Below are 15,666 nucleotides of genomic sequence, written 5' to 3' on the forward strand. Positions count from 1 at the left end.
TTTTCTCCCGTAAGAAATCCGCTGGATCTTGAGTCGGCTCCCACCTCATTCACCAACCTTTATCTCTATCACCTTGTAGAGAGAGGGTGCGCTCTTGCCAACACAACACAACCCAACCCACCTCTGGATCCTCACAGGCGCGACAGTGGCGCGCCTCCCGCCCACCTTCCTACCTGTGCTGCGCCTGCGCCTCCCGCGTGCGCTCTCAAGGTCAGCACCTCCCCCAGCCTCTAACCTAGCGCTCACGGAAGTGGCAATGAAGGACGTCCTGCGTAGCCTCACCTCTGTGTGGCGTGGGGTCGCCGACGTTCAGCAGAGGGGAGGGACTTCCTGTCCCGCTCAGGCTGAACTTCCGGCAGAGCCGGAAGATCTTCTCTCTGGCGGTGTCGAGTGGATCCCGGCTGTAGAGTGGTGAGGGTAGGTCCTGGACGGCCCCGGCGACTCCTGGGCGTCTGGTCCACGACCTGTCCTTGGCGCCATGGTGAGTCTTCCTGTGAGGGCTGGAATAACAACAGTCGGGAGGAAGGGGCCGGGAGGTCAGTCCTGTGAAGGGAGCCGGTCGGGTGCCCAGCTGAGGATGGAGCGGGCGGGAGCAATGGGGTGAGCGGTAGGACAGGACCTACCACCTGCCTCGGGGCGCCGGGGCCCTAGAGGAAGCGGCATCTGTCCTGCCCAACCGCGAGATCTGTTCAGGAGTACGGAATAGGTAGTCAGAATGTTCATGGCCCATTTACTGCGTATGGCCGTGGGCCAGGTGGTCCCAGAGTTGACCTTGCCTGGTTGATGATCTCCTCCCTTTACTCTCAGCTGTAGGGCAGTGGCAAAGAAGTTCATATCTTATAAATGCCTATAGCCTTTCCAGGTGGACACAGTACATTCCCTTCTTGTAAAGGATTAGCACCTGTCACTTAGAGAAAGGGCAAAGTAAAGAAACGGCAAAGTCAGTTTGTCTTTCAAACTCAGCCCTTGTGGAGTTGGAAAAGGTGTCAAATAAAAAATCTGGACTTAATTAGCAGGGTCTGTATTCGAAAGGAATAGCAAGGGCGTGGACGAGGGAACTATTGGAGTAGGGAGAGTGCCCTGACCATAAGATCTGCTAGAGTCTCAAAGATTAGGAAAAAGAGCTTCTCTTTTATGGGCAGGAGGAAACAAGGCTAGAAAGAACTAGGTGTGGGGAAGGGAGATGAAAGGGTAGTACGATTGGACTGTAAATCAGAGAAAGTTTTACCCCCACGCAAACCTGTTCTGAGGAAAAACTGTTGGGGGGTTATATCCTGTTTCAGACTGAGTGTGGGCCAAAGTTCAGGAACCTAGGGGAAGAGATCTTGGAATTTGGGTAATATTTTGTTCCGGTTGCTCTATGGGGACAAGCAGTTCAACTAGTCAGTTTTGAAGCAAAGAATGGGAATTTGCAGGTGCTATGTCTGCCCTTGTTATAGGTAAACAAGGTGGGTGGGTAATTCCTGAGTCTTGCTCACCTAAGTCCTATGGGGACTGTTAGTTCTTTGCAGTAAGCCATTTCCAGATCACAGAAGGGTGGCAATGGGAGGATTTCTTAACCTTTGCTGTTTCCCAATATCACAGGGGTTTGGTAATGTTCAAAATTGTCAGTTACTTGACTATATAAAAGATTTCAAATCCTCATCTGAAGACATTCTGTCTTGGAATTTGGAGTTTGCCATATTTTTTCAGGATCAAATGTTGACATTGTTCAGCTGCTGTGTATGGTGATTGACTTTTGAATGATTTATAGAAACTTAACTGACTGTGAAACAAAAGAATTTCAAAATAATGTGGTTCCTGGTGCTCTCTACCAGCTAACCTCTGACTCTTTCGGGCACCGGTGTGTGTGTGTGTGTGTGTGTGTGTGTGTGTGTGTGTGTGTGTGTGTGTGTGTGTGTTTTTCAGAATTTTCAGCAAGTTTCTGATTAAGTAAAATCAGACTCTTTTGGGCACCGGTGTGTGTGTGTGTGTGTGTGTGTGTGTGTGTGTGTGTCTTTAAACCTCAGTGAATGGTACAATTTGTAATAATTAACAGTTTTTTTTTCCTCCTTTTGTATCAATGAAATTAGACAAAGATAAGGAACAGTAGAACTGGAAGGCACCAAAGATAATAACTACGGTAACCACCTTCCCCCCTCCCCCCACCCCAATTTAATAGAGGGAAAGATCTGACGTCTAGAAATAGGCAGTGATTTACCTAAAGCAGTGATAGTTTGGCACAGTCTGGACTATAACCCAAATCTCCAGTTCTTAAATTTCAGCTTAGTATTTGATATCTTGGTCTGAAAAGTTGAAGATAGGGTGTAATTAAAAACTTTAAATTTACAATTGTCACAAAGAAGCTGAATGTGAACTTGTCAGTATTCTGTAGTAATAGAAGTAGAACCTCTCTCCCCCTGCCAGCTCAAAAAAAGGTAGTTTTGTTTTAAGCTAAGGTAAACTCATGATGTTTATCAAAATGCCACTTAAGAGAATGTCACCTGGAGAATGTCACCAGGAGCCAGATAGTTTACTCTCCATTTTGTTATTGCTTATAGTTCTGAGTTAATTACTAAGCTTGCAGCTTTACCTTCCCCAACTATGAACTTGCATAATGTCTGTATATGCAAGTGTGGTCATTGCCTGGAATCCTTCAAAGGAAAGGGTTTAGCTATTATATGAAGTGAACAAGGGTTGAATTTGTTTAGGATTCAGCTTAGTTGAATTGAGGTCTTGTGCACTGCTTGGTCCTAATGATATAATGAAAAGGGCACAGAAGTCAGGAAACCCAGATTCTGCCCATTATTATATGAATTGGGCAAAATCACTCAACATAGATAAGAATTCCAATTTCCTTCTAGATAAGAGAAGTGGAACTTGATAGGAATTAAAACACCTTTTAACTCTAATATTTATGATTTTGTGACTTCACCCAGGACTTTTTTTCAGAATTTTCAGAACGTTTCTGATTAAGTAAAATTTAGTCTGATTTCCACTGTCCTGTCCCCCCATCCTCAAGTTTGATTTTCTTTTTTTTAAATCATTCACCTTTTCATTTTTTAATATATCAGGTTGGTAATACTTGGAATCTTTGTCAATATGTTTGGTCAAGTAATTTACTACTGTTTTAAATACAATTATGGAATGGAAAGCAAAGTCTTTTTTATTTTACACCTTGATTTTATTTTTGTTTTAGTCGATATAAACTCATGATCCAGACCAAGAATACTGAGTATTCACTCTTAATTTTTTTGCTTTCATGTTGTGAGAATGGATAGTCCATAGAAAATTTACTAAAGGAATAAAGCTATTATCTTTTTGAAAGTTATAGACCAACTTTAATCAAATAGATCTTTACACCATTTAGGCTGATTTGTGGGAGAAAAGTAGATTAGAGCTAAGTCCTGGAATTGTAGGAATCGCATGGCTTATTTTATCTATGTAACATCCTCTAGTAACTTTTACTGTGGGATTGTGCTGTGGTGTGTTAGTTGTGAAAAAAAGGTTGTGAACCTCTGCCTTAATCAGAGTTAATGAGAAAGTTTTCTTTTTGGGGAATGGGGAGGGCTGTTGGGAAGAGATAATGTGGTATAAGTTACAAGAGAAATACATGTAATGTGTTCAAAGAGTAGTACAGAGAAAAGAAATTAATTCTAATGGGGGGGAATCATGTAATAGGTGACTTCAACTGAGTTTTGAAAAGTGTATTAGGACACTAGTTCTCAACTTAAGTTCACATAGGATTCACCTGTGATCCTTGATAAAAATGCTTATCTGGTCTCCATTATTGGGGGGGTGGAGTCTGAGAATTTAATTTTTAATGAGTTTTACAGTTAAGACTGAAACTCGTGGTCCTTAAACTCTAATGCAGACATTAGAAACTTTGATGGAGATATTAAGGTTTTTGTGCTGAGTGATAATCAGATGTGTGGTTTGTTGATGTGGTGGATTACTTTAATTGATTTTTGAGTGTTGAACTAGCCTCAAATACCTGGAATAAATTCCAGTTTGTTGTGGTGTATAATTCTTATACACTATTGAATTTGATTTGCTGGTATTTTGTTTAGGCTTTTTGCATCTATGTTCATGACATAGTTTTTGTTTTTCTTGTCTGTAGTTTTTGTTTTTCTTGTAGTTTTTGTTTTTCTTGTAATGCCTTTGCCTGGTTTTGGTAGTAGGGTAATGCTGTCCTCATAGAATGAGTTAGGAAGTATTCCCTCTGCTCTGTCCTCTGAAAGAGATTGTAGAGACTTGGTATAATTTCTTCCTTAAATGTTTGGTAGAATTCACCAGTCCACCCTACTGGGCCTGGTGCTTTTTGTTTTGGAAGGTTATTAATTATTGGCTCAATTTCTTTAGTAGACATAGGCCTGTTCAGATTGTCTATTTCTTGTGTCAGTTTTGGCAAATTGTATTTTTCAGAAATTGGTTAATTTCATCCAGGTTATAAAATCTGTGGGCATAAACTTGTTCATAGTGCTTCTTTATTATCCTTTTAATGTCCATGGATCTGTAGTGTTATCTCCTCTGTCATTTCTGATATTAGTAATTTGTGTCCTCTCTTTTTTTCTTACTTGGCTTGTCTAGAGGCTTATTGATTTTATTGATCTTTTCAAAGAACCAGCTTTTGGTTTTATTGATTTTTCTCTGTTGGTTTCCTCTTTTCAATTTCATTAAAAATAATTCACATTATTTCTTTGCTTTTGCTTACTTTGGATTTAGTTTGCTCTTTTTCTTGTTTTGTAAGGTGGAGCCTTAGGTGATTGATTTAAGATCTCTTCTAATATATGCATTCAATGCTGTAAATTTCCCTCTAATCACTGCTTTTGCTGTATCCCATAAAATTTGATTAGTTGTGTTTTCATTTTCATTTAGTTCATAGAAATTAATGTTTTTAATTTCTCTTGAGATTTCCTCTCTGACCCCTGTGTTATTTAGTCTCCATGTATTTTGGGATATTCCAATTATTTTCTGTTACTGATTTCTAGTTTAATCCCATTGTGATCTGAGGGCAGACAATGTATGTTTTCTATCCTTTTAATTTGTTAAATGTTTTATGGCCCAGAATGTGCAGTTTGAAGGATGGATTCTGGTCAGGTTTCATCAGTTTGCCACATAGTGGTGGAGATTTGGGCCTCTTCTCAGTTCTCTGACTTTTTTCTTCCACTTCTTTACTAATTCTTTCCAAAAGAGGCTTAGTTCAAATAATCGTAGAGACTGTTCTCTTGGTTAGCATTTGGTTGATTCAAGGTTGATTCTTTTTTTTTTTTTTTGTGGTACGCAGGCCTCTCACTGTTGTGGCCTCTCCCGTTGCGGAGCACAGGCTCCGGACGCGCAGGCTCAGCGGCCATGGTTCACGGGCCCAGCCGCTCCGTGGCATACGGGATCTTCCCGGACCAGGGCACGAACCCGCGTCCTCTGCATCAGCAGGCAGACTCTCAACTACTGTGCCACCAGGGAAGCCCCAAGGTTGATTCTTAAGACTGGTTTATACTTTGGGCTGTGTCCACTTTTTAGATAATTAATTCGTTTGTTTGCTCTGGGATAGAAGCTTAAAGCAAATACAGTTGATTTTAGAAAATCAGAACATATTCTAAAGTGTTCATTTTTTAAGAGAGAATTTATTATTTTCTTACTATTGTGCCATGGTTTTCCCATGTTACTAAGTCAAGAATGAACACCAACTTGCCCCAAAGGAACTTTGAAGAAATAAACCCGTTTTGTACACTGCCCTCCTACTCTTTCTGTACCACCTACCCTTGAGTTACAGAAAAAAAAAAATTTTTTTAAAGTCCTGGTGAGATGAACATTCTCTTGTTTTTAACTGAAATGATTATGTCTTTTGTTTCACCAAACACTTAAAAATCATGCTCTTACTTCAAAAGTATTTGTTCAATCATTCATTCATTGTCTGTTAAGCAGTATCTGTATGTCGTGTACTGTTCTTGGCAACAGAAATATAACTGTTTATGAAACAGAGACATTCTTGTCTTTATGGACCTTATGTTTTATTGAGAGAGTCTGACAATAATCAAATGAGACATAATATTTTTTAGTCACGGTAAATACAATAAGGAAAGGTAGAACAGAGTTAAGGAAATGATTGGGGTGGTTATTTTAGATAGGGCATTCAGGGAAAGCCACAATGAGGAGGTGACATTGAAATAGATTTGAGTTCATATATGTATTCAGCCTGTATACCTGGTATCTTTGAATATGTGTTTATGAACTGCACCCTAAAAAAGTGTTATAGTGTCAGGCACAAAGCTCATAGTTTCTTTAACTATAGTGGGAATCTTTCAATAAAGCCATGTATTATCATCTTTCTTTGCAGTGAACAGAAAAATAATAGAAATGTGTGTTTTAAAATCGTATATTAGTAGATGATATTATATTTTACTGAATAGATTACATTTTTTATGCCACATATTTTTAGTCTTTTAAGTTATTACAGATCTTGGGAGAATATAACTTATTCACTCAAAGTATTCTGATTTTACATTGTATCTTTACTTACATTAAACAGACTTAGTAATTCTTTTGTTAAAGTAAATTAAATATCTTTTGTGTTTTGACCATAAACAAAGATTTAGGAAAACCTGAAATAATTTCACCTTTGATACTTTGATGTTGAAGCTCAGGATTTTAATATCTGACTATAGTGTTTTATTTATTTTTAAAAAATTGTAAGATGTTACAAAAACTGACTGCTCAAACATGCGTATCTTTAAAAATGACTTTGGGAAGAATACAATATATATATGGTATTGAAAGTCTGCTTGAACCAGAACTAGATGACCTCCATAGTTTGTTTCAGGGTTCTGTGATTCTGGATGTGTGATTTTGTGAATATTATTGATGTACTTTTAGTTAAATGTACATTGAGGGAACAAAGGAGGGAATATTCAATTTGTATGGAGTTTAAGAAGGATTTCACAAAGGACTGGGTCTTTAAGGGTAAGTGGAAATATGTCAGGTAGATAAGAAATTGAGTGTTACTTTTCCTCAATAGCAAGAATAGCTGCATTTATTTAAAGTTAATATTTACTACTCTACTTATATAAACTTAACTAAATACTTATAAAGTTATTCAGTCTTGGGTTTTTTTTTTTAACTTCCTACTATTTTGTTTTTTAATCTCCGTATTTTACCTCCTTTTTTTTTTTAACCTCTGTTTTACAGATGTAGAAATGGAGGCACAGCGACATTAGAGTAATTCATCCAAAATCACATCTATTGGTGGTGGAATTTGACTTCTAAATCAGGCTGTTTGGCCACTGTACTGTTGTGCCAATCTTATTGTTTATCTTTGATAAGTTTTAACTTATGAAAGGATTGAATTTCAAAAACATTTTCCTATAGAAGTAATATTATAATTAGTGATTATATTTCTAGAAAATCCTTCCCAACTTAGTTACTACCTAGTATCACATCTCATGGTATTAGAGAAATTAATTATTACTGTCATGTGTAGCGCTAATGATTGGCATTTCTAACTCAGATGCTAAATACATCTGACACTGCTGCAGTAAGTCACAATAAGGATTCTGTCATATTCCTTTTACCTTAACTGGCACTCCTTCACGCCAAAGCATTAATTTCCCTTAGGCCTGGGGTTGAACTAGTAACACTGATGAAGTGTGGAGCAATTAGAGAACTGGGGATGAGGACCTGTGGTGAATTGGAATTTCTTATCAGCTTAAGCATGTAGTGTGTCACATTTGTTCCAAGCCTGTCTCACAGCCCATTTCTTTTCCTGAGGGCTCTCAGGATTGGCTTGCTCCTTTTCTTTTCACTTGGATTACCTATTGCTTGCAACTAGAACTTTGTTCCCTCCCTGAGTTGCAAAGAAGAATGTGGTCTTGTAGGGTATTTTGCCTTCCCTCCCAGACATTCAGCACACTCAAAAGTTTTTACTGCTAGAAGAATTTGTAAAAGTTATCTCCCCATGTAACTTCTGAGAGACCGTGAACTAATTATCTATCTATCTAGCTAGATATTTATTATAAAGATCCTTTAGGGAAAAAAATAGAAGTGCTAGATGATAATGATGAATCTTTGCAATAAATTCTTGGAAGTAGGTTTGGATTGTGAAGAAGAGATGAGATGGAAATACTAAGGGACATTGGTTAGAGAAAGGGAGACTTTTCTCCAACAGTAGAAATTACTTAGGAAGTAGGAACTTCAACAAGCTCCATATTATAAATATATGATAGTAGACTGCCATCAGTTAATGTCACAAATAAGGCACTGCTAAGGCTATGGCCATTTTTCTTTTTTTTCTTTTTTTTTTTTTTTTTTTTTTTTGCGGTACGCGGGCCTCTCACCGCTGCGGCCTCTCCCGTTGCGGAGCACAGGCCCCGGACGCGCAGGCCCAGCAGCCATGGCTCACGGACCCAGCCGCTCCGCGGCATGTGGGATCTTCCCGGACTGGGGCATGAACCCGTGTCCCCCGCATCGGCAGGCGGACTCTCAACCACTGCGCCACCAGGGAAGCCCCTTTGCACTCTATTTCTTGTTGGTCTCCCACTTTGCCTTATCAATTTATATCATAAGAAAAATATCTAACGTTTTTTTCAGAGGTTAATCAAATTCTGAAAAACGGCTTTCTATCATCATCTTCAGCAGAAAATGTGGAGCTGCTATTACTGAATATAGTTATGTCAAATTCATGCATTCTACTAAGTTGTAGGTCTAATTAAGATATTTAGGGTGAACCAAGGCATTTTATTGAAGGTTTGTGGTTTTGGGCCTTAGTTTTAAAGTACATTAAATTTCTTATTCTGAATTTGGAAACAATAAAAATTTCTGCTTGTACTTTTTACTCTAAAGAAATTAAATTTTGTGGTGCAAAACATCGATGTTGGCAAACCAGACTAATTCTGTAAACATTTAAATTTGAAAACCATGTCATTTGAGTTCAAATCATAGTTGTTGGTAATTGTGTTTTCCAATTCCCTTTCTGTCAATTTACCTTCTATATATTATGTGTATATAATTCTATTTGTAGTAACAATTTGAACCATATGAAATTGCTGTTTTGTAGGTCAAAACAAATATCTGATTTCATATGGTTCAATCAATATGTCTGTTAAATATCAATAGACTTTATTCATATTCTTTAACTGCTTTCCTACCAAAACCTTTTATTTTCATTTCATTTGTTTAGCAAAGGCCTCCTTATTTTCAGGTCTGTTTACTGTGTCTGTAAGGGCTGGAGCTATGATATAAAACCAGATAAAGGCCATTGATAGCCTGTATAATGAACCGTGGGATTCTAGGGATGGTCTGTGGGGAGGAATTCTCCCTGCCTATTCATGATTGTTGTATGCTTTTATCTGCTTTGGCATTATGTGGAAGAATTTCTCTTCTGGGTGAAATTTAGATAGCCCTCAATTCTATTAAAGAACTTACTGGAAGTAATTGTTTTTAAAAATGCAGCTTGGGTTTGTCAGTCATCTACATGTATAATAAGTTCATCAGACCTTTCTTAAGTTTCTGGACATCCTCTCAGTCACATTGCCAAGATCTTGACCTGGATGTGGTTATTTTTCAAGATCTCTCAAACTTTGTCCACTTTGGTCATTTCTTTGGCTCTCTTGACCAGCTACTTAATTATCCTGCAGATTTAACCTTTAACTCCACATCTTTCATTTCTCTGATGTTGTACCTGAGCTACTGAGTCATGCAGACTTGTAGTTGCTTGGCAATTATTCATTCAATTCTTCCGTTAACTTTTATGTCAAAATTCTCACGACTTGCTGCCCCTCCCCTCTTTTGGTTTACAGATCAACTCCCCACCCCATCATGGTTTTTAGGGAATGATCTGAGGACTTTGAAATGATATGTAATGAGTTTTCCAAAATGACTATATCCAGTGGAAAGCAGGGCATCAAAAGTCTTGACGTCGTTTTTCCTTATCCCACCCCAGCCAAGTTATGTAACCTTTGAAGACCTCAGTTTTTCAATTTAATACGTCTCTATACCTTTTGTGCTTCTGTTCAGTAGAACAAGGTCTCGTAAAGTTTTACTTTCAACTTAGGCCTTCAGTCTCATCTATTTCTGATTCATAAGCAATACCCACAGTTAACTCCTTTTTAGAGTATTTAGCAGCCCCCTTATATTGGTTCCTTCCCTTTTGCCTTAAGTATGTATATTTTCCCCCTTACAAATGTATATTTTTATATGTGAACCTTTTTAGTAACTGTCATATTTTCCTCTTACTGCTTAATTTTTCCAAGGAATAATTATGGCCATTATTCTCATTTTATCTTTACATAATCACTTAAGTTTAATCTTTACCTATTGATACTTTTCTTGCAGAGATAATTATTAACCTCATGCCTAATTCCTTTTTTTTCCTCTAAAAAAATGTTCTTAATTTTGCTCTTGTTTTTGAAGCTGTTTTAGTTTAGGCTTTTATGGTGTTGGTTGGACTATTTCAGCAGATATCTAATCTAGCTCTTTGCTTCCAATTACTTTTACCCTCCCTCCACTTGATTTTTCCACTGTAGTGGCAGAGTTATCCTTCCAAAATATATTTGGTTTAGTTACTTCCAGGCTTAGGATCCTTGACTTATTTCTGAGTACCTGCAGAAGAGTCCATTTTGGGCAACCCATACCAAAATCTAGCTGTGTGGAACTGCTCATTATTTCAGCTCATGCCACTTACATTCTTGGTACAAATAGGTGTATCTGTCTAAACTTGTATTCTTTTCCTGTCTGACATTGGGATACTACTTTAACCTTGTGACATTGGTTTAGATGTCACCTCTGTGAACAAGTCTTTCCCAGTTCTCTAATGTAGATTTAATCACTCCCTTTCTTGGAATGCTCCCATGACACTGGGCACTGACCTCTACCATACCACTTATCACATGTTATTTGTAGGTGGCATGAGGGGTGGTTAACATTTTAAGAGTTTGATAAAATCAACACGTGATGGAAGAAATAAGTTGTCCTCTCACCTTGATCTTAGATGTGGATTGTTTGCAAGACCTAAGGTAGACTAGATTGTAGCCAAATCAATGGTATTTGCATGTCAAAAGATAGAGAAAATTTTAGATAGGTTTTCGCCTAAAGAAATAGGATTGGAAAGTAGTTTTGTCGTTTGAAAGTCTAGAAAAGCAGTTTGAATAGCCAGAATTGGACATACTTATCCAGAACTATTTAGTGTTGGAGTATTTTATACTCTAGAGGGCTGTTTTGTGTATTTCTTCAGACTTCTTTGCTACGTGAATGAAATATCCCTCAATGATGCCTTTTGCTCTGAATCACTACGTTCCAAGCAGCCTGTTTATAATTTGACTTCCAGTGTATCATTAAGACAGTAATGGTGTGGAGTACTTAGTGAACTTGAGCATCTGATTCACTTGATAGCTTATGTTTCACTGTATATTAGTTGTTAGAACTCTTACAAATCTGATTATTGACAGTCTGCCTGATGTAGAATTGGTTGTACCAGAGAAACATGTTCTGTGTGTGTTCTGAATGGCTGAGGATACAGCCAAGGTGGGAGGCCTGTGGTAGGGTTGTTAGTCCACTTCCTTGAGTTCCCTTCAGCCTACAACTTTTCTGTCAGTGGCTTTAGGATTCTGCCAGTCACTGAAACTAAAACATCCTGAAATAACCTTTGAGACATTCCTGTTTTATTCTATAGTTGTTTTCCTTTGTGGTCAGTCACACTCAAAAGTCTGATTGGTTTTCTACTGACCAAGTTTTAGTTTTGTTCTTTCCTTCCTAGTTTCAACTGTTTCTACCTTAGTCTTAGGTTTTCTCTTTAATTGCTCAATATATTGCTGTGTCTAATTTTCATTATATGTTACTTGGATTATTTTATTCTCCTACCCCTGACTGTTTAAAAAGCCTTCCAAGGTGATCTTTATAGATGCCTCAGCTCGATGCCTCCTCTTGGTTTTAAAGACTCTTAACAATCTGAAATTCTGTCTTCATCTGATTTCTCACAATTCTTTGTCATATATTAAAGTCTGCTTTGGTTAAGTTAAGCTTTTTGCTGTCCCATGGTTACTCTGTTCACATTTGTCATTTAGCCTGGAAGTCCCTTCCTTGATTTCAGTTTACTCATCCACTCTATGAAACTTCTGTATTCAATTTTTTGAATTTTTGTAACTGTTGTTCATAGTGCTATGCAGTTTTGTGCTCCAACATTGTCTTAATAATATTTGTTGTTACCTAATATGATAATCTTGGATTTTAAGTTCTGTTAAGACAGATTGTTTTGTAGTAGTGTCATTCATTCTTTCAACCCTACTATGTACGTTGAATTATTCTAAATGTCATTGCTCTGAGTATTTGGGTTATAATAGTCAGTGAAACACAGAAGTCCTTTGCCAAGTTTCTAATAATAGCCAGTAAGATATTGGATGTATGTTAGGCAGACAGCCTATATTTGTTAATTAAATTTTTGTTTGCTTTTCTCATTTATAGATATAAATAAATAATTTCTGTAGTGACATAATTTGAACTTATAGATTTTTTAACATTGTTTGGCCAAGACCCTAACTCATTTGTCACTATAATATATAGTGATTCTATATAGTTCTTATCACCAATGTAAGAGAGGCTGCACCTCTCCCTCCTGTAGTACTGCTGCTACCTTTAGTGCAGTTCCTCCTTTCATACCTGGGCAGTTGTCTTAGTGCTGCTTGGGTTATCCCTCATCCAGTCTTTACATGCTATCCAGAGCAACTTTTCTTAAATACTGATCTGGTCATATTACTTTTCATGGGTTTCCTTATTGTTTCCAGGCTAAATTCTAAACCTGTAAGTTTTGCGCTTTAGTATCTGGTTTTGGACTACTGTCATCCTATGGGAAGCAGATATCACTGATGGTTCATCAAGCTGATTCCACTGAGTCTTGACTCATGCTATACTTTCCACAATCCCCTTTCACAGCTTTTTGCCCTCAGTACTCTCTCTCTCTCTTCTCTCTTGCTGTATTCTCATAGAATCCTCTACCTGTTGTCTCATAACTTTGTATTGTAAGGGTCCATTTACTCTGTTAGTGGACTGGTTGCTCATTTATGTCAGGGACTGTACTGTTTCTCCCTATTGTGTGCAGGTGGTTCAGTGCCTGAAGTGTGTTACTTGATAAATGTTCACTGAATGCACTGAAATGACTTAGTGCATTCGATTGGAAATTAGGGATCTGAGTTCTGGATAAGTCTGTGACTGAGTAGTCCTGTGGTCTTCGCTGTTTGGACCCTGACTTCTTCATTTGTAAATTGTACAGAGATGGTTTGCTTAACTGCTCAGTGTGTGAATTCTAGGTTTTATGTGAATCTAGATTGAAATAACAAAGTTCGCCCCTTCTTTATAGTATAAATCATTTGAGCATCTCTAAGAAGTCTGTTTCAACATGTCTAGCTATCACTAAAATATGTAAAAAGTTAAGAAACCGAAAATAGCAACGTCATTGGGTAACAGCCTCTTTCTTTTTTTTCCCTTCTTACTTATTCAAGGGGGGTGATAATTAAAACCCTTTGGGTGGTGTGAGTCCCAAGTATGTATGCTGATTTGCCTTCTGATGCTAAACAATGTATACTTTGTTTCAGTCTGTTGTTAGCAGCAGAGCTAGTTTAATGAAACAAAACAAAATGTCAACTCCGCTGAGGTTGACATAATATTGTTCCAAGTTTGAATTTTAAAATTGCTGATCCCTGGTCGGGGAGCTAAGATCCCACGTCTTGCGGCCAAAAAACCAAAACATAAAACAGAAGCAATATTGTAACAAATTCAATAAAGACTTTAAAAATGGTCCACATCAAAAAAAAATCTTAAAAAAAAATTGCAAGATGTTTGTTTTTAAGTTTGGGGAGTTTTATTGTCAAGCAAGGTAAAATACTGCTGTTTGATATATTTTATTTCTTGGAGAATTGTTTAATTTTCCTTGGTAAGAATTTTTTTAACCTACCCAGAAACGATTACTAACAAAAATTGAAATGATCATTCTTCTGTAGACTAAAGGCAAACAACTTTTTCTTGCTCTTTATGGCCTCAGGTTAATAGATGTGGAAAGGTTGAAACCTAAGTTGCCCCAGTGTTTCACCCTTCTTGGGTGCTTATGAGCTATTTCATAATTGACTTTCCCCAGTTCCAGTTATCAAGAGAATTGGGGCCTAGGGGCAATAAATCCAGACAGAAACCATCTCTTTGGTCAAGTTATTGTTTTGAGGCCCTAATAAAACCATTAAGGCCACTTGGGTCAATGACCCATATGGTTGTGTGTTTGAGAGTTCAGCCATGATGAACTTTATCGTTTCAGCGCATATCTACCCAGTTTAATAGTTTTTTCTTATGAAATTTGTTTGTTTATGCTTAAATTTACTTAAGCATTATCTTTTTTTTTTTCTTGCGGTACACGGGCCTCTCACTGTTGTGGCCCCTCCCGTTGCGGAGCACAGGCTCCGGACGTGCAGACTCAGCAGCCATGGCTCACGGGCCCAGCCGCTCCGCGGCATGTGGGATCTTCCCGGACCAGGGCACGAACCTGTGTCCCCTGCATCGGCAGGCGGACACTCAACCACTGCGCCACGAGGGAAGCCCCTAAGCATTATCTTTTAATTAAAAATAATGAAAAATATTCAGGAAATTTGGTTTTTAAACATTTCAAAAATTCTGTTTTGTATAAACTTAGACATACATAGACATTTAAATTGGTCAGTGAAGGCAGGTTATTTAAATGGCTTGTTTTTAAATTTCAAATGATTGTGTCTCTTAGTTAATGAATTGAGTTTTTAATATGTTAATCCCTAGCATGAACACTGTAATTGTCAATTGTATAGTAATGTCTCAAAAGTTGATCTAAGTTTAGTATTAATAATATATTAAATTGATAACATATAATTCTATAAAATGGTTGCCATTTTGAAAATATATTCCAAGGACTCTTTTCTAAATATGTATGAAAAGGAATAACTTTGGGGACATATATTCCATATAATTTAAAAATTACTTCTCCAAAAAATTAGGTAGATTCTTGTATTGGGAAAAAAGCAACATATTTTCTTTCAGTACCACATATATAGTCACCTAACAGCTGATTCATTCTTAGAAAGATTTATTGACTTCTATTAGAAAGTTGGAAAAATACTTCTATTATACAATATATTTAACCCAGTATATAGATGAGGTTTTGAGAAAGTATTTTCATTTAAAAAGATGGAAATGGCATAGTAAGGTAAATGAATGGAGTGAAGTTACACTTTTCCATTGAATGTTTTTTAGTCAAACATTAACTACAACATTGAGAATGAGTTTGCCTTTCTTGGGGTTGATCTCTTTAGTTCCTCCTTTGCCTCAATATACCATCAGTCTCTGAATACTTCAACAATATCCTTAGAATGCATTTTTCTTCTGAGTACCAGAGATAAACACAGTAATTTAAAGCGTCATCATTTCTGGTCTGGATCATTGCAGAAGCCTAGTTGCTATTCTTAATTCTAGTCAGTCCAATTTGCTGATTTTTGTTTGTTTTTGCCTTCACATGGTTTACATTCTTCAGTAGTGGGTTTATCAGCAGTTTATGCTTAGTGATTTGGAGTAAGAGGAGAGAGTTTGGCAAGATGCCTCTTTTTCCCAGTTCATCACAGTCCATCATATATATATATCTTCCAGATCAGTCTTTCTGAAATGCCATTTAATACCTGTAACATTTATTAGGTG

At 37.4% G+C, this 15,666-nt stretch overlaps 1 protein-coding gene across 3 annotated transcripts in view; it reads left to right on the forward strand.

Moving 5' to 3' along the window:
• Nucleotides 1-325: 325 nt before the first annotated feature.
• Nucleotides 326-15,666, forward strand: part of TMEM161B (transmembrane protein 161B) — a 66,458-nt gene continuing 51,117 nt past the window's right edge. For 2 of the 3 annotated variants that reach the window (XM_032627520.1, XM_032627522.1), the window contains exon 1: nucleotides 353-481. Coding sequence is in view for 1 of the 3 variants with exons in the window: in XM_032627519.1 (XP_032483410.1) it covers nucleotides 479-481 (3 nt within the window). In the remaining 2 variants the exon portion in view is untranslated. Of the gene's footprint in view, nucleotides 482-15,666 lie in introns of all 3 variants that reach the window. The other variant, XM_032627519.1, reaches the window with a different exon arrangement.

The sequence above is a fragment of the Phocoena sinus genome, chromosome 3, assembly GCF_008692025.1.
Source record: "Phocoena sinus isolate mPhoSin1 chromosome 3, mPhoSin1.pri, whole genome shotgun sequence".
Lineage (NCBI taxonomy): Eukaryota > Metazoa > Chordata > Mammalia > Artiodactyla > Phocoenidae > Phocoena > Phocoena sinus.